Source organism: Cyanistes caeruleus, chromosome 36 (assembly GCF_971803275.1).
Source record: "Cyanistes caeruleus chromosome 36, bCyaCae1.hap1.1, whole genome shotgun sequence".
NCBI lineage: Eukaryota > Metazoa > Chordata > Aves > Passeriformes > Paridae > Cyanistes > Cyanistes caeruleus.
Window position 1 is genome coordinate 1,321,151 of NC_141737.1, and position 26,916 is coordinate 1,348,066.

Sequence of the window (26,916 nt, forward strand, 5' to 3'; positions counted from 1 at the left end):
GAATTGGGGGCTAAGACCCCTTTTTGGGGGTGCGGGACTCAAATTTGGGTCTTTGGGACCCCAAATCAAGACCCTGGGACCCAAATCTGGGACTCGGGGACCCCAATTCGGGACCCCCGGACCCCATTTTGAGACCCCAGACCCAAATTTGAGCGCCCCAGACCCCAATTTAAGACCCCAGGACCCCAATTTGAGACCCCAGGACCCCAATTTGAGACCCCAGGGCTCCATTTTGAGACCCCGAGACCCCAATTTGAGACCCCAAGACCCCAAATCAGAGCTCCGGGACCCAAATTTGGGACCCAGGACCCCAAATCGGAGCACCGGGACCCAAATTTGAGACCCCAGGACCCCAATTTGGGACCCCCGGACCCAAATTTGGGACCCCCAGACCCCAATTTGAGACCCCCGGACCCCAATTTGGGACCCCCGGACCCCATTTTGAGACCCCCAGACCCAAATTTGAGACCCCAGACCCAAATTTGAGACCCCAGGACCCCAATTTGAGACCCCAAGACCCCAATTTGAGACTCCAGGACCCCAATTTGGGACTCGGGGACCCCAATCTGGGACCCCAGGACCCCAATTTGAGACCCCGAGACCCCAATTTGGGACTCCAAGACCCCAAATCGGAGCTCCGGGACCCAAATTTGGGCTCGGGGACCCCAATTTGGGACCCCAGGACCCCAATTTGAGACCCCGGGACCCCAATTTGGGATCCCAGGACCCCAATTTGGGACCCCCGGACCCCAATTTGAGACCCCCGGACCCAAATTTGAGACCCCCAGACCCCATTTTGAGACCCCCAGACCCCAATTTTCAACCCAGGACCCCAATTTGAGACCCCCAGACCCCAATTTGGGATCCCAGGACCCCAATTTGAGACCCCCGGACCCCAATTTGAGACCCTGGACCCCAATTTGAGACCCTGGACCCCAATTTGAGACCCCCAGACCCCAATTTGGGATCCCAGGACCCAAATTTGAGACCCCAGGACCCCAATTTTCGACCCAGAACCCCAATTTGAGACCCCCAGACCCCATTTTGAGACCCCAGAACCCCAATTTGAGACCCCCAGACCCCAATTTCGCCCCCCGCTGCCCTTCCCGGGGGTCTCACTCGTGTCCCCCCCCTTGTCCCCCTCCAGCTCCAGCGGCCTCAGCCGCGACCCCGGCCCGGGGGGGACCCCCGGGGGCACTTTGGGGTCTCGGGGGGTGAAACGCAAACTTTACTCGGCCGTGCCCGGACGGACGTTCCTGGCGGTGCGGCCGTACCAGGCCCAGGGCGAGGGCGAGCTGAGCCTCAGCAAGGGCGAGCGCATCAAGGGTGGGTCAGACAGCCCCCAAAGTACCCCCAAACACCCCCAAAAATACCCCCAAACGCCCCCAAAAAATACCCCCAAACGCCCCCAAAAAACGCCCGGAAACAGACACAAAAAATCCCGGGAATGCACCTCGAAACAGCCCCAAAAATACCCCCAAAAATCCCCCAAAATACCCCCAAAAATACCCCCAAACGCCCCCAAAAAATACCCCCAAAAAATGCCCAGAAACAGCCACAAAAAATCCCGGGAATGCACCTCGAAACAGCCCCAAAAATACCCCCAAACACCCCCAAAAATACCCCCAAACGTCCCCAAAAATACCCCCAAACGCCCCCAAAAAATCCCGGGAATGCACCTCGAAACAGCCCCAAAAACGCCCCAAAACACCCCCAAAAATCTCGGGAATGCACCCCAAAACAGCCCCAAAAAATACCCCGAAACAGCCCCAAAAATCCCGGGAATGCACCTCGAAATACCCCCAAAAACCGCCCCGAAACACCCCCAAAAATACCCCCAAAAAACGCCCAGAAACAGACACAAAAATCCCGGGAATGCACCTCGAAACCGCCCCAAAAATACCCCTAAACACCCCCAAAAATACCCCCAAACAGCCACAAAAAATGCCCCGAAACAGCCCCAAAAATGCCCCGAAACAGCCCCAAAAATCCCGGGAATCCACCCCGAAACAGCCCCAAAAATACCCCCAAACACCCCCAAAAAATGCCCCGAAACAGCCCCAAAAATCCCGGGAATGCACCTCGAAACAGCCCCAAAAACGCCCCAAACATCCCCGAAAATACCTAAAAACACGCCCAAAAATACCCCAAAAATACGCCCAGAAACATCCCCAAAAATAGTGGGATGAGGCCCCAAAAAAACCCCGAAAATCCCGGGAATGCACCCTGAAACACTCGCAAAAATACCCCCAAACACCCCCAAAAAATGCCCCAAAACACCCCCAAAAATGCCCCGAAACAGCCCCAAAAATACCGGGATCCTGCCCCAAAACAGCCGCAAAAAATCGCAGGAATGCACCCCAAAACAGCCCCAAAAACCGCCCCAAAACAGCCCCAAAAATACACCCAAACGCCCCCAAAAAATCCCGGGAATGCACCCCGAAACAGCCCCAAAAATGCCCCAAAACAGCCCCAAAAACCGCCCCGAAACAGCCCCAAAAATCGTGGGAATCCACCCCGAAACAGCCCCAAAAATACCCCCAAACACCCCCAAAAAATGCCCCGAAACACCCCCAAAAATCTCGGGAATGCACCTCGAAACAGCCCCAAAAATACCCCCAAACATCCCCGAAAATACCTAAAAACGCCCCCAAAAATACCCCAAAAATACGCCCAGAAACAGCCCCAAAAATAGTGGGATGAGGCCCCAAAAAAACCCCGAAAATCCCGGGAATGCACCCCAAAATACCCCCAAACACCCCCAAAAAAAGGCCCAAAACACCCCCAAAAAATGCCCCAAAACACCCCCAAAAAATGCCCCAAAACACCCCCAAAAATGCCCCGAAACACCCCCAAAAAATCCCGGGAATGCACCCCAAAACAGCCCCAAAAACCGCCCCGAAACAGCCCCAAAAATACACCCAAACACCCCAAAAAATTGTGGGATAGAGCCCCAAAATTCCCGCAAAAATCGCGGGAGGAGGCCCCAAAAAAACCCCGAAAATCCCGGGAATGCACCCCGAAACAGCCCCAAAAATCACCCTGAAACACCCCCAAAAATACCCCCAAACACCCCCAAAAAATCCCGGGAATGCACCCTGAAACAGCCCCAAAAACACCCCCAAACACCCCCAAAAACTGCCCAGAAACAGCCCCAAAAATTGCGGGATGTGGCCCAAAAAAAACCCCTAAAAACCCGGGAATGCACCCCGAAATACCCCCAAAAACCGCCCCGAAACAGCCCCAAAAAGCGCCCAGAAACAGCCCCAAAAATCTCGGGAATCCACCCCGAAACAGCCCCAAAAATACCGGGATCCTGCCCCAAAACAGCTGCAAAAAATCGCAGGAATGCACCCCAAAACAGCCCCAAAAACCGCCCCAAAACAGCCCCAAAAATGCCCCGAAACAGCCCCAAAAATGGCGGGATAGAGCCCCAAAAAAACCCCGAAAATCCCGGGAATGCACCCCAAAACAGCCCCAAAAACCGCCCCAAAACAGCCCCAAAAATACACCCAAACATCCCCAAAAAATTGCGGGATAGAGCCCCAAAATTCCCGCAAAAATCGCGGGATGAGGCCCCAAAAAACCCCCGAAAATCCCGGGAATTCACCCCGAAACATCCCCAAAAATCACCCTGAATCACCCCCAAAAATACCCCCAAACGCCCCCAAAAAATCCCGGGAATGCACCCCGAAACACCCCCAAAAATCGCGGGATGGGGCCCCAAAAAAACCCCGAAAAACCCGGGAATGCACCCCGAAATACCCCCAAAAACCGCCCCGAAACAGCCCCAAAAATCCCGGGAATGCACCCCGAAACAGCCCCAAAAATGCCCCAAAACAGCCCCAAAAACCGCCCCGAAACAGCCCCAAAAATCTCGGGAATCCACCCCGAAACAGCCCCAAAAATACCGGGATCCTGCCCCAAAACAGCTGCAAAAAATCGCAGGAATGCACCCCAAAACAGCCCCAAAAACACCCCAAACACCCCCAAAAATCGCGAGATGTGGCCCCAAAAAAACCCCGAAAATCCCGGGAATTCACCCCAAAACAGCCCCAAAAATCACCCTGAAACAGCCCCAAAAATACCCCAAAACACCCCCAAAAAATCCCGGGAATGCACCTTGAAACACCCCCAAAAAACACCCCCAAACACCCCCAAAAACTGCCCAGAAACAGCCCCAAAAATCGCGGGATGTGGCCCAAAAAAAAACCCCAAAGATCCCAGGAATGCACCCCGAAACAGCCCCAAAAATCCCGGGAATGCACCTCGAAACAGCCCCAAAAACCGCCCCAAAACAGCCCCAAAAATCACCCTGAAGCACCCCCAAAAATGCCCCAAAACATCCCCAAAAATGCTGGGATCCTGCCCCAAAACAGCCCCAAAAAATCCCGGGAATGCACCCCAAAACAGCCCCAAAAACCGCTCCGAAACAGCCCCAAAAATACACCCAAACATCCCCAAAAATCGCAGGATAGAGCCCCAAAATTCCCGCAAAAATCGCGGGAGGAGGCCCCAAAAAAACCCTGAAAATCCTGGGAATGCACCCCGAAACAGCCCCAAAAATCACCCTGAAACACCCCCAAAAATACCCCCAAACACCCCCAAAAAATCCCGGGAATGCACCCCGAAACAGCCCCAAAAATCGCGGGATGTGGCCCCCAAAAAAACCCCGAAAATCCCGGGAATGCACCCCAAAATACCCCCAAAAACCGCCCCGAAACAGCCCCTAAAATCCCGGGAATGCACCCCGAAACAGCCCCAAAAATACCCCCAAACATCCCCAAAAATCGCAGGATAGAGCCCCAAAATTCCCGCAAAAATCGCGGGAGGAGGCCCCAAAAAAACCCCGAAAATCCCGGGAATGCACCCCGAAACAGCCCCAAAAATCACCCTGAAACACCCCCAAAAATACCCCAAAACACCCCCAAAAATACCCCCAAACACCCCCAAAAAATCCCGGGAATGCACCCTGAAACAGCCCCAAAAACACCCCCAAACACCCCCAAAAACTGCCCCAAAAGAGCCCCAAAAATCGCGGGATGTGGCCCAAAAAAAACCCCGAAAAACCCGGGAATGCACCCCAAAATACCCCCAAAAACCGCCCCAAAACAGCCCCAAAAATCGCGAGATGTGGCCCAAAAAAAAACCCCGAAAATCCCGGGAATGCACCCCAAAACGTCCCCAAAAATCACCCTAAAACACCCCCAAAAATGCCCCCAAACAACGCCCAGAAACAGCACCAAAAAATGTGGGATGAGGCCCCAAAAAAACCCCGAAAATCCCGGGAATTCACCCCGAAGCAGCCACAAAAATCACCCTGAAACACCCCCAAAAATACCCCCAAACACCCCCAAAAAATCCCGGGAATGCACCCCGAAACAGCCCCAAAAACCGCCCCGAAATACCCCCAAAAACTGCCCAGAAACAGCCCCAAAAATCGCGGGATGTGGCCCAAAAAAAACCCCGAAAAACCCGGGAATGCACCCCAAAACAGCCCCAAAAACCACCCCGAAACACCCCCAAAAATGCCCCAAAACACCCCCAAAAAATCCCGGGAATGCACCCTGAAACAGCCCCAAAAACACCCCCAAACACCCCCAAAAATACCCCCAAACACCCCCAAAAAATACCCCCAAACGCCCCAAAAAAACGCCCAGAAACAGACACAAAAAATCCCGGGAATGCACCTCGAAACAGCCCCAAAAATACCCCCAAACACCCCCAAAAATACCCCCAAACGTCCCCAAAAATACCCCTAAACGTCCCCAAAAATACCCCCAAACGCCCCCAAAAAATCCCGGGAATGCACCCCGAAACAGCCCCAAAAATACCCCCAAACATCCCCGAAAATACCCCCAAACGCCCCCAAAAATACCCCAAAAAACCGCCCAGAAACAGCCCCAAAAAATGTGGGATGAGGCCCCCAAAAAAAGCCCGAAAATCCCGGGAATACACCCCAAAATACCCCCAAAAACCGCCCCGAAACAGCCCCAAAAATACCGGGATCCTGCCCTAAAACAGCCCCAAAAAATCCCGGGAATGCACCCCAAAACAGCCCCAAAAACCGCCCCGAAACAGCCCCAAAAATACCCCCAAACATCCCCAAAAATCGCAGGATAGAGCCCCAAAATTCCCGCAAAAATCGCGGGAGGAGGCCCCAAAAAAACCCCGAAAATCCCGGGAATGCACCCCGAAACAGCCCCAAAAATCACCCTGAAACACCCCCAAAAATACCCCAAAACACCCCCAAAAATACCCCCAAACACCCCCAAAAAATCCCGGGAATGCACCCTGAAACAGCCCCAAAAACACCCCCAAACACCCCCAAAAACTGCCCCAAAAGAGCCCCAAAAATCGCGGGATGTGGCCCAAAAAAAACCCCGAAAAACCCGGGAATGCACCCCGAAATACCCCCAAAAACCGCCCCGAAACAGCCCCAAAAATCGCGAGATGTGGCCCAAAAAAAAACCCCGAAAATCCCGGGAATGCACCCCAAAACGTCCCCAAAAATCACCCTAAAACACCCCCAAAAATGCCCCCAAACAACGCCCAGAAACAGCACCAAAAAATGTGGGATGAGGCCCCAAAAAAACCCCGAAAATCCCGGGAATTCACCCCGAAGCAGCCACAAAAATCACCCTGAAACACCCCCAAAAATACCCCCAAACACCCCCAAAAAATCCCGGGAATGCACCCCGAAACAGCCCCAAAAACCGCCCCGAAATACCCCCAAAAACTGCCCAGAAACAGCCCCAAAAATCGCGGGATGTGGCCCAAAAAAAACCCCGAAAAACCCGGGAATGCACCCCAAAACAGCCCCAAAAACCACCCCGAAACACCCCCAAAAATGCCCCAAAACACCCCCAAAAAATCCCGGGAATGCACCCTGAAACAGCCCCAAAAACACCCCCAAACACCCCCAAAAATACCCCCAAACACCCCCAAAAAATACCCCCAAACGCCCCAAAAAAACGCCCAGAAACAGACACAAAAAATCCCGGGAATGCACCTCGAAACAGCCCCAAAAATACCCCCAAACACCCCCAAAAATACCCCCAAACGTCCCCAAAAATACCCCTAAACGTCCCCGAAAATACCCCCAAACGCCCCCAAAAATACCCCAAAAAACCGCCCAGAAACAGCCCCAAAAAATGTGGGATGAGGCCCCCAAAAAAAGCCCGAAAATCCCGGGAATACACCCCAAAATACCCCCAAAAACCGCCCCGAAACAGCCCCAAAAATACCGGGATCCTGCCCTAAAACAGCCCCAAAAAATCCCGGGAATGCACCCCAAAACAGCCCCAAAAACCGCCCCGAAACAGCCCCAAAAATACCCCCAAACATCCCCAAAAATCGCAGGATAGAGCCCCAAAATTCCCGCAAAAATCGCGGGAGGAGGCCCCAAAAAAACCCCAAAAATCCCGGGAATGCACCCCGAAACACCCCCAAAAATCACCCTGAAACACCCCCAAAAATACCCCAAAACACCCCCAAAAAATGCCCCAAAACACCCCAAAAATGCCCCAAAACACCCCCAAAAATGCCCCAAAACACCCCCAAAAATGCCCCAAAACGCCCCCAAGAATGCTGGGATCCTGCCCCAAAACAGCCCCAAAAATTCCGGGAATGCACCCCAAAATACCCCAAAAAAACAGCCCCAAAACCACCCCCAACACCCCCAAAAACCGCCCCGAAACGCCCCCAAAATTCTGGGATCCTGTCCCAAAAAATTCCCCAAAATCCCGGGATTCCCGCTCCCAAAAAACCCCAAAAATCGCGATTTCCTGTCCCAAAAAATTCCCAAAAATTCTGGGATCCTGCCCCAAAAAATCCCCAAAAATCCCGGGATCCCGCTCCCAAAAATTCCCAGGATTCCCCTCCCCAAAAATTCCCCAAATTTCAGGGATTCTGCCCCAAAAAAAACCCCAAAAAATCGCGATTTCCTGTCCCAAAAAAAACCCAAATTCCCGGGATTCTGCCCCAAAAAAACCCCCAAAAATCCGGGAATCTCACCCCCAAAAAATTCCCAAAATTCCTGGGATTCCGCTCCGAAAAAAACCCTAAAATTCCTGGGATTTTGCCCCCAAAAAATTCCCCAAATTCCCGGGATTTTGCCCCCAAAAAAACCCCAAAATTCCCGGGATTTTGCCCCCAAAAATTCCCCAAATTCCCGGGATTTTGCCCCAAAAAATTCCCCAAATTCCCGGGATTTTGCCCCCAAAAAAAACCCAAAATTCCCGGGATTTTGCCCCCAAAAATTCCCCAAATTCCCGGGATTTTGCCCCAAAAAATTCCCCAAATTCCCGGGATTTTGCCCCCAAAATTCCCCAAATTCCCGGGATTTTGCCCCAAAAAAAACCCCCAAAATTCCCGGGATTTTGCCTCAAAAAATTCCCCAAATTCCCGGGATTTTGCCTCAAAAAATTCCCCAAATTCCCGGGATTTTGCCCCCAAAAAATTCCCCAAATTCCCGGGATTTTGCCTCAAAAAATTCCCCAAATTCCCGGGATTTTGCCCCAAAAAATTCCCCAAATTCCCGGGATTTTGCCCCAAAAAATTCCCCAAATTCCCGGGATTTTGCCCCAAAAAATTCCCCAAATTCCCGGGATTTTGCCCCCCAAAATTCCCCAAATTCCCGGGATTTTGCCCCCCCAAAAAACCCAAAATTCCCGGGATTTTGCCCCAAAAAATTCCCCAAATTCCCGCGATTTTGCCCCCAAAAATTGCCCAAATTCCCAGGATTTTGCCTCAAAAATTCCCCAAATTCCCGGGATTTTGCCCCCAAAAATTCCCCAAATTCCCGGGATTTTGCCCCCAAAAATTCCCCAAATTCCCGGGATTTTGCCCCAAAAAAACCCCAAAATTCCCGGGATTTTGCCCCAAAAATCCCCAAAATTCCCGGGATTTTGCCCCAAAAAATTCCCCAAATTCCCGGGATTTTGCCCCAAAAAATTCCCAAAAATTCCCGGGATTTTGCCCCCCAAAATTCCCAAAATTCCCGGGATTTTGCCCCAAAAAAACCCCAAAATTCCCGGGATTTTGCCCCAAAAATTCCCAAAAATTCCCGGGATTTTGCCCCAAAAAATTCCCCAAATTCCCGGGATTTTGCCCCAAAAATCCCCAAAATTCCCAGGATTTTGCCCCAAAAAATTCCCCAAATTCCCGGGATTTTGCCCAAAAAAATTCCCCAAATTCCCGGGATTTTGCCCCAAAAAATTCCCCAAAATTCCCGGGATTTTGCCCCAAAAATTCCCCAAATTCCCGGGATTCTGCCCCAAAAAATTCCCCAAATTCCCAGGATTTTGCCCCAAAAATTCCCCAAATTCCCGGGATTTTGCCCCAAAAATTCCCAAAAATTCCCGGGATTCCCATCCCAAAAAATTCCCCAAAATTCCCGGGATTTTGCCCCAAAAAATTCCCCAAAAATCCCAAAAATCCCCCAAAACTTTGGGGCCGTTTTTGGGGTTTTTTTGGGGGGAATTTGGGGCTTTTGGGGTTTTTTGGGTTTTTTTGGGGGGTGGGGATTTCTCATTTTGGGGATTTCTCATTTTGGGGTTTTTGGGGAATTTTGGGATTTTGGGGGGTTTTGAGTGGGAATTTTGGGATTTTTGGGGGGTTTGTGGGAGGATTTTGGGGTTTTGGGGGATTCCGAGCGGGGATTTTGGGGATTTTTAGGATTTGGGGGGTTTTTGAGTGGGAATTTTGGGATTTTTGGGGGGTTCTGGGAGAATTTTGGGGATTTTGGGGGTTCTGAGTGGGGATTTTGGGATTTTTGGGGGTTCTGAGGGAGAATTTTGGGGAATTTTGGGATTTTTGGGGGTTCTGAGGGGGAATTTTGGGATTTTTGGGGTTTTTGGGGGGTTCTGGGGGAATTTTGGGATTTTGGGGGGTTCCAAGGGAGGATTTTGGGATTTTTGGGATTTTGGGTGGGGATTTTGGGGAATTTGGGGTATTTTGGGGGTTCTGAGGGAGAATTTTGGGATTTTTGGGGGGTTCTGATGGGGAATTTTGGGATTTTGGGATTTTGAGGGAGAATTTTGGGGAATTTTGGGATTTTTGGGAATTTGGGGGGGGAATTTTGGGATTTTTTGTGGGGTTCCAAGGGAGGATTTTGGGGAATTTTGGGAATTTTGGGGTGTTCTGAGTGGGAATTTTGGGATTTTTGGGATTTTTAGGGGTTCTGAGTGTGAATTTTGGGATTTTGGGGGGTTCTGAGTGGGAATTTTGGGATTTTTGGGGGTTCTGAGTGGGAATTTTGGGATTTTTTGGGGGCTTCTGAGGGAGAATTTTGGGGAATTTTGGGATTTTTGGGGGTTCTGAGGGAGAATTTTGGGATTTTTGGGGTTGTGAGGGGAATTTTGGGGAATTTTGGGGTTTTTAGGGAGTTTCTGAGTGGGAATTTTGGGATTTTGGGGGGTTCCGAGGGGGATTTTTGGGATTTTTGGGGGGTTCTGAGGGAGAATTTTGGGGAATTTTGGGATTTTTGGGGGGATTTTGGGAAATTTTGGGATTTTGGGGGGGTTCTGAGGGGGAATTTCGGGATTTTTGGGGGTTCCAAGGGAAGATTTGGGGGAATTTCGGGGTTTCTGGGGGGTTCTGAGTGGGAATTTTGGGATTTTTGGGATTTTGGGTGGGGATTTTGGGGAATTTTGGGATTTTTTGGGGTTCTGAGGGGGAATTTTGGGATTTTTTGGGGGTTCCAAGGGAGGATTTTGGGGATTTTTGGGAGGTTCTGATGGGGAATTTCGGGATTTTTGGGGGTTCTGAGTGGGAATTTCGGGGTTTTTGGGGCGTTTTTGAGTGGGATTTTTGGGGTTTTTGGGGGGTTCTGATGGGGAATTTTGGGATTTTGGGATTTTGAGGGAGAATTTTGGGGAATTTTGGGGATTTTTGGGAATTTGGGGGGGGAATTTTGGGATTTTGGGGGGCTCCAAGGGAGGATTTTGGGGTATTTTGGGGTTTTTGGGGGGTTCTGAGTGGGAATTTTGGGATTTTTGGGGCGTTTTGAGTGGGAATTTCGGGGATTTTGGGGGGTTTTGAGTGGGAATTTTGGGATTTTTGGGATTTTTGGGTGTTCTGAGTCGGAATTTTGGGGTTTTTTGGGGAGTTTTGAGTGTGAATTTTGGGGGTTTTGGGTGGTTCTGAGTGGGAATTTCGGGTTTTTGGGGTTTTTGGGGGGTTCTGAGTGTGAATTTTGGGATTTTTGGGGGTTCTGAGTGGGAATTTTGGGGTTTTTGGGGGGTTCTGAGTGTGAATTTTGGGATTTTTGGGGGTTCTGAGTGGGAAATTTGGGATTTTTGGGATTTTTGGGGGGTTCTGAGGGAGAATTTTGGGGAATTTTGGGATTCTGAGGGGGAATTTTGGGATTTTTGGGATTTTTGGGGGGTTCTGAGTGGGAATTTTGGGGTATTTTGGGATTTTTGGGGGTTCTGAGGGGGAATTTTGGGATTTTTGGGGGGTTCTGAGTGGGAATTTTGGGGTTTTTGGGGCGTTTTGAGTGGGATTTTTGGGGTTTTTTGGGGGTTCTGAGGGAGAATTTTGGGATTTTTGGGGGTTCTGAGGGGAATTTTGGGATTTTGGGGATTTTTGGGGGGTTCTGAGTGGGAATTTTGGGGTATTTTGGGATTTTTGGCGTTTCTGAGGGGGAATTTTGGGTTTTTTGGGGGTTTTGTGGGAGGATTTTGGGGTTTTGGGGGATTCCGAGGAGGATTTTGGGGTATTTTGGGATTTTGGGGGGTTCTGAGGGAGGATTTTGGGGAATTTTGGGATTTTTGGGGGGTTTCGAGTGGGAATTTTGGGATTTTTGGGAGTTTTGAGTGGGAATTTCGGGGTTTTTTGGGGGTTCTGAGGGGGAATTTTGGGATTTTTGGGGGTTCTGAGGGGGAATTTTGGGAGTTTTGGGATTTTTGGGGGGTTCTGGGGGAATTTTGGGATTTTTGGGGGTTCTGAGTGGGAATTTTGGGGAATTTTGGGATTTTTGGGGGTTCTGAGGGGGAATTTTGGGATTTTGGGGGGTTCCAAGGGAGGATTTTGGGATTTTTGGGATTTTGGGTGGGGATTTTGGGGAATTTTGGGATTTTGGGATTTTGAGGGAGAATTTTGGGGAATTTTGGGATTTTTGGGAATTTGGGGGGGTAATTTTGGGATTTTGGGGGGTTCCGAGGGGGAATTTGGGGGAATTTTGGGATTTTTGGGGGTTCTGCGTGGGGATTTTGGGACTTTTGGTGGTTCTGAGGGGGAATTTGGGGATTTTGGGGGTTCTGAGGGAGAATTTGGGGATTTTTGGGATTTTGGGGGGGTTCTGATGGGGAATTTTGGGATTTTGGGATTTTGAGGGAGAATTTTGGGGAATTTTGGGATTTTTGGGAATTTGGGGGGGGAATTTTGGGATTTTTTGGGGGGTTCCAAGGGAGGATTTTGGGGAATTTTGGGAATTTTGGGATTTTTGGGGGGTTCTGACGGGGAATTTTGGGATTTTTGGGATTTTTAGGGGTTCTGAGGGGGAATTTTGGGATTTTTGGGGTTCTGAGGGGGAATTTTGGGATTTTTGGGGGGTTCTGAGGGGGAATTTTGGGATTTTGGGGGATTCCGAGGGAGGATTTTGGGGGGTTTTGAGTGGGAATTTCGGGGTTTTTGGGGGTTTTTGAGTGGGAATTTCGGGGTTTTGGGGTTTTTGGGGGTTCTGAGTGGGAATTTCGGGGTTTTGGGGGGTTCTGAGGGAGGATTTTGGGGTATTTTGGGATTTTGGGGGGGTTTTGAGTGGGAATTTCGGGGTTTGGGGGGTTTTTGAGTGGGAATTTCGGGTTTTTGGGGTTTTTGGGGGTTCTGAGTGGGAATTTCGGGTTTTTGGGGGTTTTTGAGTGGGAATTTCGGGTTTTTGGGGTTTTGAGTGTGAATTTCGGGGTTTTTGGGGCGTTCAGAGTGGGAATTTCGGGTTTTGGGGGGTTTTTGAGTGGGAATTTCGGGTTTTTGGGATTTTGGGGGGGTTTTGAGTGTGAATTTCGGGTTTTTGGGGCGTTTTGAGTGGGAATTTCGGGTTTTTGGGGTTTTTGGGGTGTCGCTGATTTTTGGGGTTCCCCCCGCAGTGCTGAGCGTGGGCGAGGGGGGATTTTGGGATTTTTGGGTGGTTCAGAGTGGGAATTTCGGGTTTTTGGGGGTTTTTGAGTGGGAATTTCGGGTTTTTGGGGGTTTTTGAGTGGGAATTTCGGGTTTTTGGGGTTTTTGGGGGTTTTTGAGTGGGAATTTCGGGTTTTTGGGGGGTTCAGAGGGAGGATTTCGGGGTTTTTGGGGGGGTTTGAGTGTGAATTTCGGGTTTTTGGGGTTTTGAGTGTGAATTTCGGGGTTTTTGGGGCGTTCAGAGTGGGAATTTCGGGTTTTTGGTGGGTTCAGAGTGGGAATTTCGGGTTTTTGGGGGGTTTTGAGTGGGAATTTCGGGGTTTTGGGGTTTTGAGTGGGAATTTCGGGGTTTTTGGGGGTTTTTGAGTGGGAATTTCGGGTTTTTGGGGGGTTTTGAGTGGGAATTTCGGGTTTTTGGGGGGTTTTGAGTGGGAATTTCGGGGGTTTTGGGGTGTTTTGAGTGGGAATTTCGGGTTTTTGGGGGTTTTTGAGTGGGAATTTCGGGTTTTTGGGGTGTTTTGAGTGGGAATTTCGGGTTTTTGGGGATTTTGGGGGGTTCAGAGTGGGAATTTCGGGTTTTTGGGGTTTTGAGTGGGAATTTCGGGTTTTTGGGGCGTTTTGAGTGGGAATTTCGGGTTTTTGTGCTTTTTGGGGTGTCGCTGATTTTTGGGGTTCCCCCCGCAGTGCTGAGCGTGGGCGAGGGGGGATTTTGGGAGGGCCAGGCCCGAGGCCGGGTCGGGTGGTTCCCGTCCGAGTGCGTGGAGGAGGTTCCGCCCCGGACCCCCGAGGGAAAGACAGGTACCCCAAAAACCCTCCCTGCACCCCAAAATCACCCCTGGAACCCCCAAAACCCCTCCCTGTACCCCAAAAATCATCCCTGGGACCCCCAAAACCCCTCCCTGTACCCCAAAAATCACCCCTGGAACCCCCAAAACCCCTCCCTGTACCCCAAAAATCATCCCTGGGACCCCCAAAACCCTCCCTGTACCCCAAAACCCCCTGGTACCCCAAAATCACCCCTGGAATCCCCAAAATCACCCCTGGGACCCCCAAAAACCCTCCTGGAATCCCAAAATCACCCCTGGAACCCCAAAATCCCTCCCGGAACCCCAAATTCATCCCTGGAACCCCAAAATCATCCCTGGAACCCCAAAATCAACCCTGGAACCCCAAAAATCCCAAATTTCCCGAGTTCCCCTCAATCCCCTCCCAATCCCCCGAACCCCTCAGACCCCAAAAAACCCCAAAAAACCCCAAAACCCCAAAATTCCCCCCAAAATCTCCCCCAAAAAAACCCCAAAAAACCCAAAAAATCCCCAAAAATCCCCCAAAAATCCAAAAAAATCCCAAAAAACCCCCAAATTCCCAAAAAAATCCCCCAAATCCCAAATCCCTCAACCCCTCCCGAACCCCTCAGACCCCAAAAAACCCCAAAAAACCCCAAAACCCCAAAATTCCCCCCAAAATCCCCCCAAAATCCCCCCAAAAAGACCCAAAAAAATCCCAAAAAACCCCCAAAAAAACCCAAAAATCCCCCAAAAAACCCCAAAAAATCCCAAAAAAATCCCCAAATTCCCCCAAAACCCCCTCCAAAAACCACCAAAAAACCTCCCAAAACCCCCCAAAATCCCAAAATTCCCCCCAAAATCCCCAAATCCCAAATCCCTCAACCCCTCCCGAACCCCTCAGACCCCAAAAACCCCAAAAAACCCCAAAACCCCAAAATTCCCCCAAAAATCCCCCCCCAAAAAACCAAAAAACCAAAAAAAATCCCCCCAAAAACCCCAAAAAACCCCAAAAATCCCCAAAATTCCCCCCAAATCCCCAAAATCCCAAATCCCTCAACCCCTCCCCAACCCCTCAGACCCCAAAAAAACCCAAAAACCCCAAAAAGCCCCGAATTTCCCCAAAAAACAAAAAAAAATCCCCCCAAAAACCCCCAAAAAATCCCCAAAAAACCCCCAAAAATCCCCAAAAATCCCCAAAATTCCCCCAAAAACCCCCAAATCCCAAATCCCTCAACCCCTCCCCAACCCCTCAGACCCCAAAAAACCCAAAAAAACCCCAAAAAGCCCCGAATTTCCCCCAAAATCCCCCCAAAAATCCCCAAAAACCCAAAAAAAATCCCCCCAAAAACCCCAAAAATTCCAAAAAACTCCCAAAAAATCCCCAAAAAACCCCAAAATTCCCCCCAAAATCCCCAAAATCCCAAATCCCTCAACCCCTCCTGAACCCCTCAGACCCCAAAAAACCCCAAAAACCCCAAAACCCCCAAAAAACCCCAAAAAACCCAAAATCCCCCAAAAATCCCCCCAAAAACCAAAAAAATCCCAAAAGACCCCCAAAAAATCCACCAAAACCCAAAAAAAACCCCCAAAATCCCCAAATCCCAAATCCCTCAACCCCTCCCCAACCCCTCAGACCCCAAAAAACCCCAAAAACCCCAAAAAGCCCCGAATTTCCCCCAAAACCGCCCGAATTTGCCCCAAAAAAACCCCAAAAAACAAAAAAAAATCCCTCCAAAAACACCAAAAATCCCCAAAAAACTCCCAAAAAATCCCAAAAAACCCACAAAAAACCCCAAAATTCCAAAAAAAATCCCCAAAATCCCAAATCCCTCAACCCCTCCCCAACCCCTCAGACACCAAAAACCCCAAAAAACCCAAAAAACCCCAAAATTCCAAAAAAAATCCCCCAAATCCCAAATCCCTCAACCCCTCCTGAACCCCTCAGACCCCAAAAACCCCAAAAAACCCAAAAACCCCCAAAATTTCCCCCAAAATCCCCCCAAAAACCCCAAAATGCCCTCAAAATCACCCCAAATCCCCCCCAAAAACCCCCAAAATCCCCCCAAAAAGACCCGAAAAAACCAAAAAAAATCCAAAATTCCCCCCAAAATTCCCCCCAAAATCCCCCCAAAACCCCCAAAAAATCCAAAAAAACCCCCCAAAAAACCCAATAATCTCCAAAATCCCAAATCCCTCAACCCCTCCTGAACCCCTCAGACCCCAAAAAACCCCAAAAAACCCCAAAAAGCCCCGAATTTCCCCCAAAACGCCCGAATTCGCCCCCAGAGTCGCGCAGTGACAAAGCCAAGCGCCTGTTCCGTCACTACACCGTGGGATCCTACGACAGCTTCGACGCCCCCAGGTGAGACCCCAAAAACCCCAAAATATCCCCAAAAAAATTCCCAAAATTCCCAAAAATCCCAAAAAAATCAACCCCGAATTTTCCCCATCCCAAAAACCCCCAAAAATTTTAAAATATTTGGCAAAAATTGGAAAAAAACCCCGAATTTGAGCCTTAAAATCCTGGAGACGGCAAAAAAATTCCAAAATTTCCCCAAATTCCCCCAAATTCCCCCAAAATTCCCAAAATTCCCCCAAAATTTCCCCAATTTCCCCCAAAATTCCCGAGTTTTTCATGGATTTCCCCCAAATTCCTCCTGAATTTCCCCAAATTGCCCAAAAATCGCCCAAATTTGCCCCAAATCCTCCAAATTTGCCCCAAATTTGCCCCAAATCCTCCAAATTTGACCCAAATTGGCCCCAAATCCTCCGAATTTCACCGAAATCTGCCCAAAATCGGCTTCAAATTCAACTCAGAACCCCAAAAAATTCCCCCCAAAATTCCCCAAAATTCCCAAAATCCCAAAAAATTCCACCCCGAATTTTCCCCATCCCAAAAAACCCAAAAAAACCCCAAAAAACCCCAAAAAATATTAAAATATTTGGCAAAAATTGGGAAAAAATCCCAAATTTGAGCCTTAAAATCCTGGAGATGGCAAAAAAATCCCAAAATTTCCCAAAATTCCCCCAAATTCCTCCAAAATTTCCCAAAATTCCCCCAAAATTCCCCAAAATTCCCCCAAATTCCCCCAAATTCCCCCAAAATTCCCGAGTTTTTCATGGATTTTCCCCAAATTCCTCCTGAATTCCCCCAAATTTGACCCAAATTTGACCCAAATCCTCCGAATTTCACCGAAATCCGCCCAAAATCGGCTTCAAATTCAACTCAGAACCCCCAAAAATTCCCCCAAAAATTCCCAAAATTCCCAAAAATTCCCAAAAAAAACAACCCCGAATTTTCCACATCCCAAAAAACCCAAAAAACCCCCCAAAAATTTAGAAATTTGGTAAAAATTGGAAAAAAATCCCGAATTTGAGCCTTAAAATCCTGGAGATGGCAAAAAAATCCCAAAATTTCCCCAAATTCCCCAAAATTCCCCCAAATTCCCCCAAATTCCCCCCAAAATTCCCGAGTTTTTCATGGATTTTCCCCAAATTCCTCCTGAATTCCCCCAAATTGCCCAAAAATCGCCCAAATTTGACCCAAATTTGCCCCAAATCCTCCAAATTTCACCAAAATCCGCCCAAAATCGGCTTCAAATTCAACTCAGAACCCCCCAAAATCCCCCAAAATTCCCCAAAAAATTCCCAAAAATTCCTCCTAAATTTCCAAGTCCCCAAATTCCCCCAAATATCCCAAATCCTTCCCAAAATCCCCTCAAAATCCCCCAAAATTTCCAAATTGCCCCAAATTCCCCTCAAAATTCCCCAAAATTCCCCAAATTCCCCCAAAATTCCCCCAAATTCCCCAAAATTCCCAAATTCCCGCCCAAATTCCCCAAAATTCCCAAAATCCCCCCAATATTCCCCAAAATACTCCAAAATTCCCCAAAATCCCCCAAAATTCCCCAAATCCCCCCCAAAATCTCTCAAAATCCCCCCCAAATTCCCCAAAAATTCCCAAAATCCCGCCAAAATCCCCCCAAATTCCCCAAAATTCCCAAATCCCCCCAATATTCCCCCCAAAATCCCCCAAATTCTCCCAAATTTCCCAAAATCCCCCCAAAATCCCCCCAAATTCCCCAAAAATTCCCAAAATCCCCCCAATATTCCCCCCAAAATCCCCCCAAAATCCCCCAAATTCCCACAAATTTCCCAAAATCCCCCCAAAATTCCCCCCAAAATCCCCCCAAAATTCTCCAAAAATTCCCAAAATCCCCCCAATATTCCCCAAAATCCCCCAAATTCTCACAAATTACCCAAAATTCCCCCAAATTCCCCAAAAATTCCCAAAATCTCCCCAAAATCCCCCCTCCCCCCAATCTCCCCTCCCCGCGGGTGGGGGAGGGGCAGGGGCTGGGGGGGGGTGGGGGAGGGGCGCCCCCCGGGGCCTGTCCCGGTTTGGGACCCCTCCCCCCTTCCCCTCCCCCCCTCCTTGGGGACCCCCCCGGCCCCTCCCCCTCCCCCCCCAATGTCCCCTCCCCCCGGCCCCTCCCCCCTCTGGGGACCCCCCCCGGCCCCTCCCCCACCCCCCCCCTCAATGTCCCCTCCCCCCAGGCCCCTCCCCCCTCTGGGGACCCCCCTGACCCCTCCCCCCTCCCTCCCTGCCCCTCCCCCCTTTTCTGGGACATCCCCGGCCCCTCCCCCACCCCCCTCCCCTCTCAATGTCCCCTCCCCCCGGCCCCTCCCCCCTCTGGGGACCCCCCCGGCCCCTCCCCCCCCGGGGACCCCCCCGGCCCCTCCCCCTCCCCCGCCCCTCCCCCCCCCGGGGACCCCCCGGCCCCTCCCCCTCCCCGCCCCTCCCCCCCCCAATGTCCCCTCCCCCCCAATGTCCCCTCCCCCCCCCGGGGACCCCCCCGGCCCCTCCCCCCCCCAATGTCCCCTCCCCCCTCCTTGGGGACCCCCCGGCCCCTCCCCCCTCAATGTCCCCTCCCCCCCCCGGGGACCCCCCCGGCCCCTCCCCCTCCCCGCCCCTCCCCCCGCTCCGGTTCGGGGCGCAGCGGCCGCGGGGCGCGGGGGGGGCTCGGATGGGGCCGCAGGACCCGGGGTGAGTGGGGGAGGGGACGGGGGCGGTTTGGGGCAAATTCCGGCGGTTTTGGGAAAATTCGGGGCGAATTCGGGGGGATTTGGGGGGATTTGGGGTAAATTTGGGGAGATTTGGGGCAGTTTTGGGGTAAATTTGGGGCAGATTTTGGGGAAATTTGGGGAGATTTGGGGCAGATTTGGGGAGATTTGGGTAAATTTGGGGAGATTTGGGGTAAATTTGGGGAGATTTGGGTAAATTTGGGGGGATTTGGAGCACTTTTGGGGTAAATTTGGGGAGATTTGGGGCACTTTTGGGGTAAATTTGGGGAGATTTGGGAGGATTTGGGGTAAATTTGGGGAGATTTGGGGAGATTTTGGGGTGAATTTGGGGCAGATTTTGGGGAGATTTGGGGGGATTTGGGGCACTTTTGGGGTAAATTTGGGGCAGATTTTGGGGAGATTTGGGAGGTTTTGGGGCAGATTTGGGGAGATTTGGGGAGATTTGGGGTAAATTTGGGGGGATTTGGGGCAGATTTGGGGGGGATTTGGGGCAGATTTGGGGAGATTTGGGGTAAATTTGGGGAGATTTGGGGTAAATTTGGGGAGATTTGGGGTAAATTTGGGGTAAATTTGGGGAGATTTGGGGCAGTTTTGGGGTAAATTTGGGGGGATTTGGGGTAAATTTGGGGGGATTTGGGGTAAATTTGGGTTAAATTTGGGGGGATTTGGGGCAGATTTGGGGAAATTTGGGGCAGTTTTGGAATTTTGGGGGGATTTGGGGAGATTTTGGGGGGATTTTGGGTAAATTTTGGGTAAATCTGGGGCAGATTTGGGGCAGTTTTGGGGGGATTTGGGGGGGATTTGGGGTAAATTTGGGGGATTTGGGGTAAATTTGGGGCAGTTTTGGGTAAATTTGGGGAGATTTGGGTGGATTTAGGGGAGATTTGGGGCTGATTTGGAATTTTGGGGAGAGATTTGGGGGGATTTGGGTAAATTTGGGGTAAATTTGGGGGGATCTGGGGCAGTTTTGGGGGGATTTGGGGTTAATTTGGGGCAGTTTTGGAATTTTGGGGCAGATTTGGGGCAGTTTGGGGGGAGATTTAGGAGGATTTGGGGGAATTCCAAGAGATTTGGGATAAATTTGGGGCAGTTTTGGGTAAATTTGGGTAAATTTGGGTGGATTTAGGGGAATTTTGGGGAATTTTGGGGACATTTGGGAGGATTTGGGGTAAATTTAGGAAATTTGGGGGGGATTTGGGGCAGATTTGGGTAAATTTGGGGCAGTTTTGGGGGGATTTGGGGGGATTTGGGGCAGTTTTGGGTAAATTTGGGGGGATTTGGGACAGATTTGGGGGCATTTGGGGCAGTTTTGGGTAAATTTGGGGGATTTGGGGCAGTTTTGGGGGGATTTGGGAGGATTTGGGGGGATTTACAAGAGATTTGGGATAAATTTGGGGCAGATTTGGGGCAGTTTTGGGTAAATTTGGGGGCATTTGGGGCAGTTTTGGGTAAATTTGGGGGCATTTGGGGCAGTTTGGGTAAATTTGGGGGGATTTGGGGCAGTTTTGGGTAAATTTGGGGGGGATTTGGGGCAGTTTTTGGGGGATTTGGGGGGATTTACAAGAGATTTGGGGGGATTTGGGGCAGGTTTGGGGGGATTTGGGGTAAATTTGTGGCAGATTTTGGGGACATTTGGGGGGATTTGGGGGCATTTGGTGGAGATTTGGGGAGATTTGGGGTAAATTTTGGGCAGTTTTGGGTAAATTTGGGGAGATTTGGGTGGATTTAGGGGAGATTTGGGGCTGATTTGGAATTTTGGGGAGAGATTTGGGAGGATTTGGGTAAATTTTGGGTAAATCTGGGGCAGATTTGGGGCAGTTTTGGGGGGATTTGGGGCAGATTTGGGGGGATTTGGGGCAGATTTGGGGGGATTTGGGGTGGATTTGGGGCAGTTTTGGAATTTTGGGGCAGATTTGGGGCAGATTTGGGGCAGTTTGGGGGGAGATTTGGGGGGATTTGGGGGGATTTGGGGCAGTTTGGGGGTAAATTTGGGGGGATTTGGGGAGATTTGGGGGGATTTGGGGTAAATTTGGGGCAGTTTTGGGGGGATTTGGGGTAAATTTGGGGCAGTTTTGGGAGGATTTGGGGGCATTTGGGGCAGTTTTGGGTAAATTTGGGGGGATTTGGGGCAGTTTTGGGTAAATTTGGGGGATTTGGGGCAGTTCTGGGGGGATTTGGGAGGATTTGGGGGGATTTACAAGAGATTTGGGATAAATTTGGGGGGATTTGGGGCAGGTTTGGAATTTTGGGGGGATTTGGGGGGATTTGGGGCAGGTTTGGGGGGATTTGGGGTAAATTTAGAGGGAATTTGGGGGGATTTGGGGCTGATTTGGGAGGATTTGGGTAAATTTGTGGCAGATTTTGGGGACATTTGGGGGGATTTGGGGGCATTTGGTGGAGATTTGGGGGGATTTGGGGTAAATTTGGGGCAGTTTTGGGTAAATTTGGGGAGATTTGGGTGGATTTAGGGGAGATTTGGGGCTGATTTGGAATTTTGGGGAGAGATTTGGGGGGATTTGGGTAAATTTGTGGCAGATTTTGGGGACATTTGGGGAGATTTTGGGGGAGATTTGGGAAGATTTGGGGGGATTTGGGGTAAATTTGGGAGGATTTGGGGGAGATTTGGGGGGGATTTGGGGGGACTTAGGGGGGATTTGGGGCAGTTTTGGAATTTTGGGGCAGTTTTGGGGGGATTTGGGGCAGTTTGGGGAGAGATTTGGGGGAGTTTGGGGAAGATTTTGGGGGGATTTGGGGTTAATTTGGGGCAGTTTTGGAATTTTGAGGGAGATTTGGGGCAGTTTGGGGGGAGATTTGGAGGAATTTGGGGTAAATTTGGGGGGATTTGGGGCAGATTTGGGGGATTTGGGAGGATTTGGGGGGATTTGGGGCAGTTTTGGGTAAATTTGGGTAAATCTGGGTGGATTTAGGGGAATTTTGGGGACATTTGGGGGGATTTGGGGTAAATTTGGGTAAATTTGGGGGGGTTTGGGGCAGTTTGGGGGATTTGGGGTAAATTTGGGGCAGATTTGGGGCAGTTTTGGAATTTTGAGTGGGATTTGGGGCAGTTTGGGGGAAATTTGAGGGGATTTTGGGGAGATTTGGGGCAGATTTGGGGCAGTTTTGGAATTTTGGGGCAGATTTGGGGCAGATTTATGGAAATTTGGGGCTGATTTGGGGGGATTTGGGGCCAATCTGGGAAGATTTGGAATTTTGGGGTCGATTTTGGGGCAGATTTGCAGCAGTTTCAGATTTTTTGGGCACTTTTGGAGCTGCTTTGGGGCAGATTTGGAATTTTGGGGCATTTTTGGGGCTGATTTGGGACCAATTTGGGGCAGTTTGGGGCAAATTTGGGGCCAATCTGGGAAGATTTGGGGCTGATTTGGAATTTTTGGGGCACTTTAGGGGAGATTTGGGGCAGATTTGGAATTTTGGGGCATTTTTGGGGCTGATTTGGGATCAATTTGGGGCAATTTTGGGGGAGAATTTGAATTTTGGGGCAGTTTTGGAGCAAATTTGGGGCAGATTTGGGAATTTTGGGGCAGATTTGAGGCAGTTTTGGCAGAGTTCTTGAATTTTGAGGAATTTTTGGAGCTGTTTTGGGGCAGATTTGGAATTTTGGGGCAGTTTGGAGCTGATTTGGGACCAATTCGGGGCAATTTTGGGGCACTTTTGACACAGTTTTAGAATTTTGGAGCCGATTTGGGGCAGTTTGGGGGAAATTTGGGGCCAATCCTGGAAGATTTGAGGCTGATTTGGAATTTTTGGGGCAGTTTCAGGGGTCGATTTGGGGAAATTTGGGGCAGTTTTGAGGCTGGTTTGGAATTTTGGGGCAGTTTTGGGGCAGTTTTTGCATTTTGGGGCATTTTTGGAGCCAATTTGGGGCTGATTTGGAAATTTTGGGGCAGATTTGAGGCATTTTTGGAGCTGTTTTGGGGCAGATTTGGAATTTTGGAGCCGATTTGGGGCAGTTTGGGGGAAATTTGGGGCCAATCCGGGAAGATTTGGGGCAGATCTGGAATTTTGGGGCAGTTTGGGGCTGATTTGGGACCAATTCGGGGCAATTTTGGGGCACTTTTGACACAGTTTTAGAATTTTGGAGCAGATTTGGGGCAGATTTGGGGAAATTTGGGGCCAATCCGGGAAGATTTGGGGAAGTTTTGGAATTTTGGGGCAGTTTCAGGGTCAATTTGGGGGAATTTGGGGCAGTTTTGGGGCTGATTTGGAATTTTTGGGGCAGATTTGGAATTTTGGGGCATTTTTGGGGCTGATTTGGGATCAATTTGGGGCAATTTTGGGGGAGATTTTGAATTTTGGGGCAGTTTTGGAGCAAATTTGGGGCAGATTTGGGAATTTTGGGGCAGATTTGAGGCAGTTTTGGCAGAGTTCTTGAATTCTGAGGAATTTTTGGAGCTGTTTTGGGGCAGATTTGGAATTTTGGGGCATTTTTGGGGCTGATTTGGGCCCAATTCGGGGCAATTTTGGGGCACTTTTGACACAGTTTTAGAATTTTGGAGCCGATTTGGGGCAGTTTGGGGGAAATTTGGGGCCAATCTGGGAAGATTTGGGGCTGATTTGGAATTTTTGGGGCACTTTAGGGGAGATTTGGGGCAGATTTGGAATTTTGGGGCAGATTTGAGGCATTTTTGGAGCTGTTTTGGGGCAGATTTGGAATTTTGGAGCCGATTTGGGGAAATTTGGGGCCAATCTGGGAAGATTTGGGGAAGTTTTGGAATTTTGGGGCAGTTTCAGGGTCGATTTGGGGGAATTTGGGGAATTTTGGGGCTGATTTGGAATTTTTGGGGCAGATTTGGAATTTTGGGGCATTTTTGGGGCTGATTTGGGACCAATTTGGGGCAATTTTGGGGAAGTTCTTGAATTTTGGGGCAGTTTTGGGGCTGATTTTGGAATTTTGGGGCAGTTTTGGAGCCAATTTGGGGCAGATTTGGGAATTTTGGGGCAGATTTGGGGCAGATTTTGAATTTTGGGGCAGTTTTGGGGCAGTTTTTTGAGTTTTGGGGCGGATTTGGGGAATTTTGGGGCATTTTGGGTGGATTTGGGGCAGTTTTGGGGCTGGGGGTGTCTCCGTGTCACCCCCCCCGTGTCCCCCCCTGTGCTCAGGGGCTGCGGGGAGCTGGACTGGGATGGACTGGGATGGACTGGGATGGACTGGGATGAACTGGGATGGACTGGGAGAGACTGGGATGGGACTGGGATGGACTGGGATGGACTGGGATGGACTGGGATGGACTGGGATTGAACTGGGATGGACTGGGATTAAACTGGGATTGAACTGGGATGAACTGGGATGGACTGGGATGGACTGGGATGGACTGGGATGGACTGGGATTGAACTGGGTTATACTGGGATTAAACTGGGATTGAACTGGGATGAACTGGGATGGACTGGGATGAACTGGGATTGAACTGGGATTGAACTGGGATTGAACTGGGATTGAACTGGGAGGGGACTGGGGTTATACTGGGATGGACTGGGATGGACTGGGGTTATACTGGGAGGGACTGGGATTAAACTGGGATTGAACTGGGAACAGACTGGGTTATACTGGGATTAAACTGGGATTGAACTGGGAAAGACTGGGATGAACTGGGATTGAACTGGGAGGGGACTGGGGTTATACTGGGATGAACTGGGATGGACTGGGATGGACTGGGAACAGACTGGGTTATACTGGGATTAAACTGGGATTGAACTGGGATGGACTGGGAGGGGACTGGGATTGAACTGGGAACAGACTGGGTTATACTGGGATTGAACTGGGATTGAACTGGGATGGACTGGAGCACACTGGGAGCTGTACTGGTGTGTACTGGTGTGTACTGGTGTGTACTGGTGCCGTACTGGGAGCGGGAAGTGCCCTTGGTCCTTGTGCTCGTCCTGTCCCAGTTCATCCCAGTTCAATCCCAGTTCAACCCAGTCCATCCCAGTTCATCCCAGTCCCTCCCAGTCCATCCCAGTTCAATCCCAGTTCATCCCAGTCCATCCCAGTTCAATCCCAGTTCAATCCCAGTCCATCCCAGTATAACCCCTGTCCATCCCAGTCCATCCCAGTTCAATCCCAGTTCATCCCAGTCCCCCCCAGTCCCCCCCAGTCCATCCCAGTCCCCCCCAGTCCATCCCAGTTCCCCCCAGTCCCTCCCAGTCCCCCCCAGTTCATCCCAGTCCCTCCCAGTCCCTCCCAGTCCATCCCAGTCCATCCCAGTCCCTCCCAGTCCATCCCAGTATAATCCCAGTCCCTCCCAGTCCATCCCAGTTCAATCCCAGTTCATCCCAGCCCATCCCAGTTCAATCCCAGTTCATCCCAGTTCAATCCCAGTCCATCCCAGTCCATCCCAGTCTCTCCCAGTCCATCCCAGTCCATCCCAGTTCAATCCCAGTCCATCCCAGTTCAATCCCAGTCCATCCCAGTCCATCCCAGTTCATCCCAGTCCCTCCCAGTCTCTCCCAGTCCCGTACTGGTCCCGCTCCAGTTCTCGCTCCGCTGCCCCGCCGGCTCCTTGTGCCGCCCCTCCCCCCTCCCCAAATTCCCCTCCCCAAATTCCCCCCAGCACTCCCAGTACCCCCAAATCCCCCTCCCCAGTACCCCCAGTATCCCCCTCCCCAAATCTTCCCAGTACCCCCAGCACCCCCAAATCCCCCTCCCCAAATCCTCCCAGTATCCCCCAGTATCCCCAGCACTCCCAGTATCCCCCAGTATCCCCCAGTATCCCCCTCCCCAAATCCTCCCAGTACCCCCAGTGTCCCCAGTATCCCAAATCCCCCTCCCCAAATTCCCCCAGCACCCCCAGCACCCCCAGCACTCCCAGTATCCCCCAGTATCCCCCAGTATCCCCCTCCCCAAATTCCCCCAGTATCCCCCTCCCCCTCCCCAAATTCCCCAGTATCCCCCAGTATCCCCAGCACCCCCAGTATCCCCCTCCCCAGTGTCCCCAGTATCCCCCTCCCCAAATTCCCCCAGTATCCCCAGTACCCCCAAATCCCCCTCCCCAAACTCGCCCAGCACCCCCAGTATCCCCCAGTATCCCCCTCCCCAAATCCTCCCAGTATCCCCAGTATCCCCCTCCCCAAATTCCCCCAGTATTCCCCAGTATCCCCAAATCCCATTCCCCAAATCCTCCCAGTACCCCCAGTATTCCCAGCCTGCCCCTCCCCAATTCCAGCCCCCTCCCCAATTCCAGCCCCCTCCCCAATTCCTGCACCCCCTCCCCAATTCCAGCCCCCTCCCCAATTCCAGCCCCCTCCCCAATTCCGGCCCCCTCCCCAATTCCGGCCCCCTCCCCAATTCCTGCACCCCCTCCCCAATTCCGGCACCCCCTCCCCAATTCCAGCCCCCTCCCCAATTCCGGCCCCCTCCCCAATTCCTGCACCCCCTCCCCAATTCCTGCACCCCCTCCCCAATTCCGGGCCCCCTCCCCAATTCCGGCCCCCTCCCCAATTCCTGTACCCCCTCCCCAATTCCAGCCCCCTCCCCAATTCCTGCACCCCCTCCCCAATTCCGGCCCCCTCCCCAATTCCGGGCCCCTCCCCAATTCCGGGCCCCCTCCCCAATTCCAGCCCCCTCCCCAATTCCGGGCCCCCTCCCCAATTCCAGCCCCCTCCCCAATTCCGGCCCCCTCCCCAATTCCAGCCCCCTCCCCAATTCCAGCCCCCTCCCCAATTCCGGCCCCCTCCCCAATTCCAGCCCCCTCCCCAATTCCTGCACCCCCTCCCCAATTCCAGCCCCCTCCCCAATTCCTGCACCCCCTCCCCAATTCCGGGCCCCCTCCCCAATTCCAGCCCCCTCCCCAATTCCAGCCCCCTCCCCAATTCCTGCCCCCTCCCCAATTCCAGCCCCCTCCCCAATTCCGGGCCCCCTCCCCAATTCCGGCCCCCTCCCCAATTCCGGCCCCCTCCCCAATTCCTGCA

General features: G+C 51.2%; 1 protein-coding gene across 1 annotated transcript in view; it reads left to right on the top strand.

The window, feature by feature from the left end:
- The window catches only part of SHANK1 (SH3 and multiple ankyrin repeat domains 1), a 102,530-nt gene that overhangs the window by 40,461 nt on the left and 35,153 nt on the right, over positions 1-26,916 (top strand). Inside the window, exons 12-14 of the mRNA XM_086871550.1 lie at positions 1,148-1,326; positions 13,804-13,917; positions 16,194-16,269. Coding sequence (XP_086727676.1) covers positions 1,148-1,326; positions 13,804-13,917; positions 16,194-16,269 — 369 coding nt within the window. The remainder of the gene's footprint in view (positions 1-1,147; positions 1,327-13,803; positions 13,918-16,193; positions 16,270-26,916) is intronic.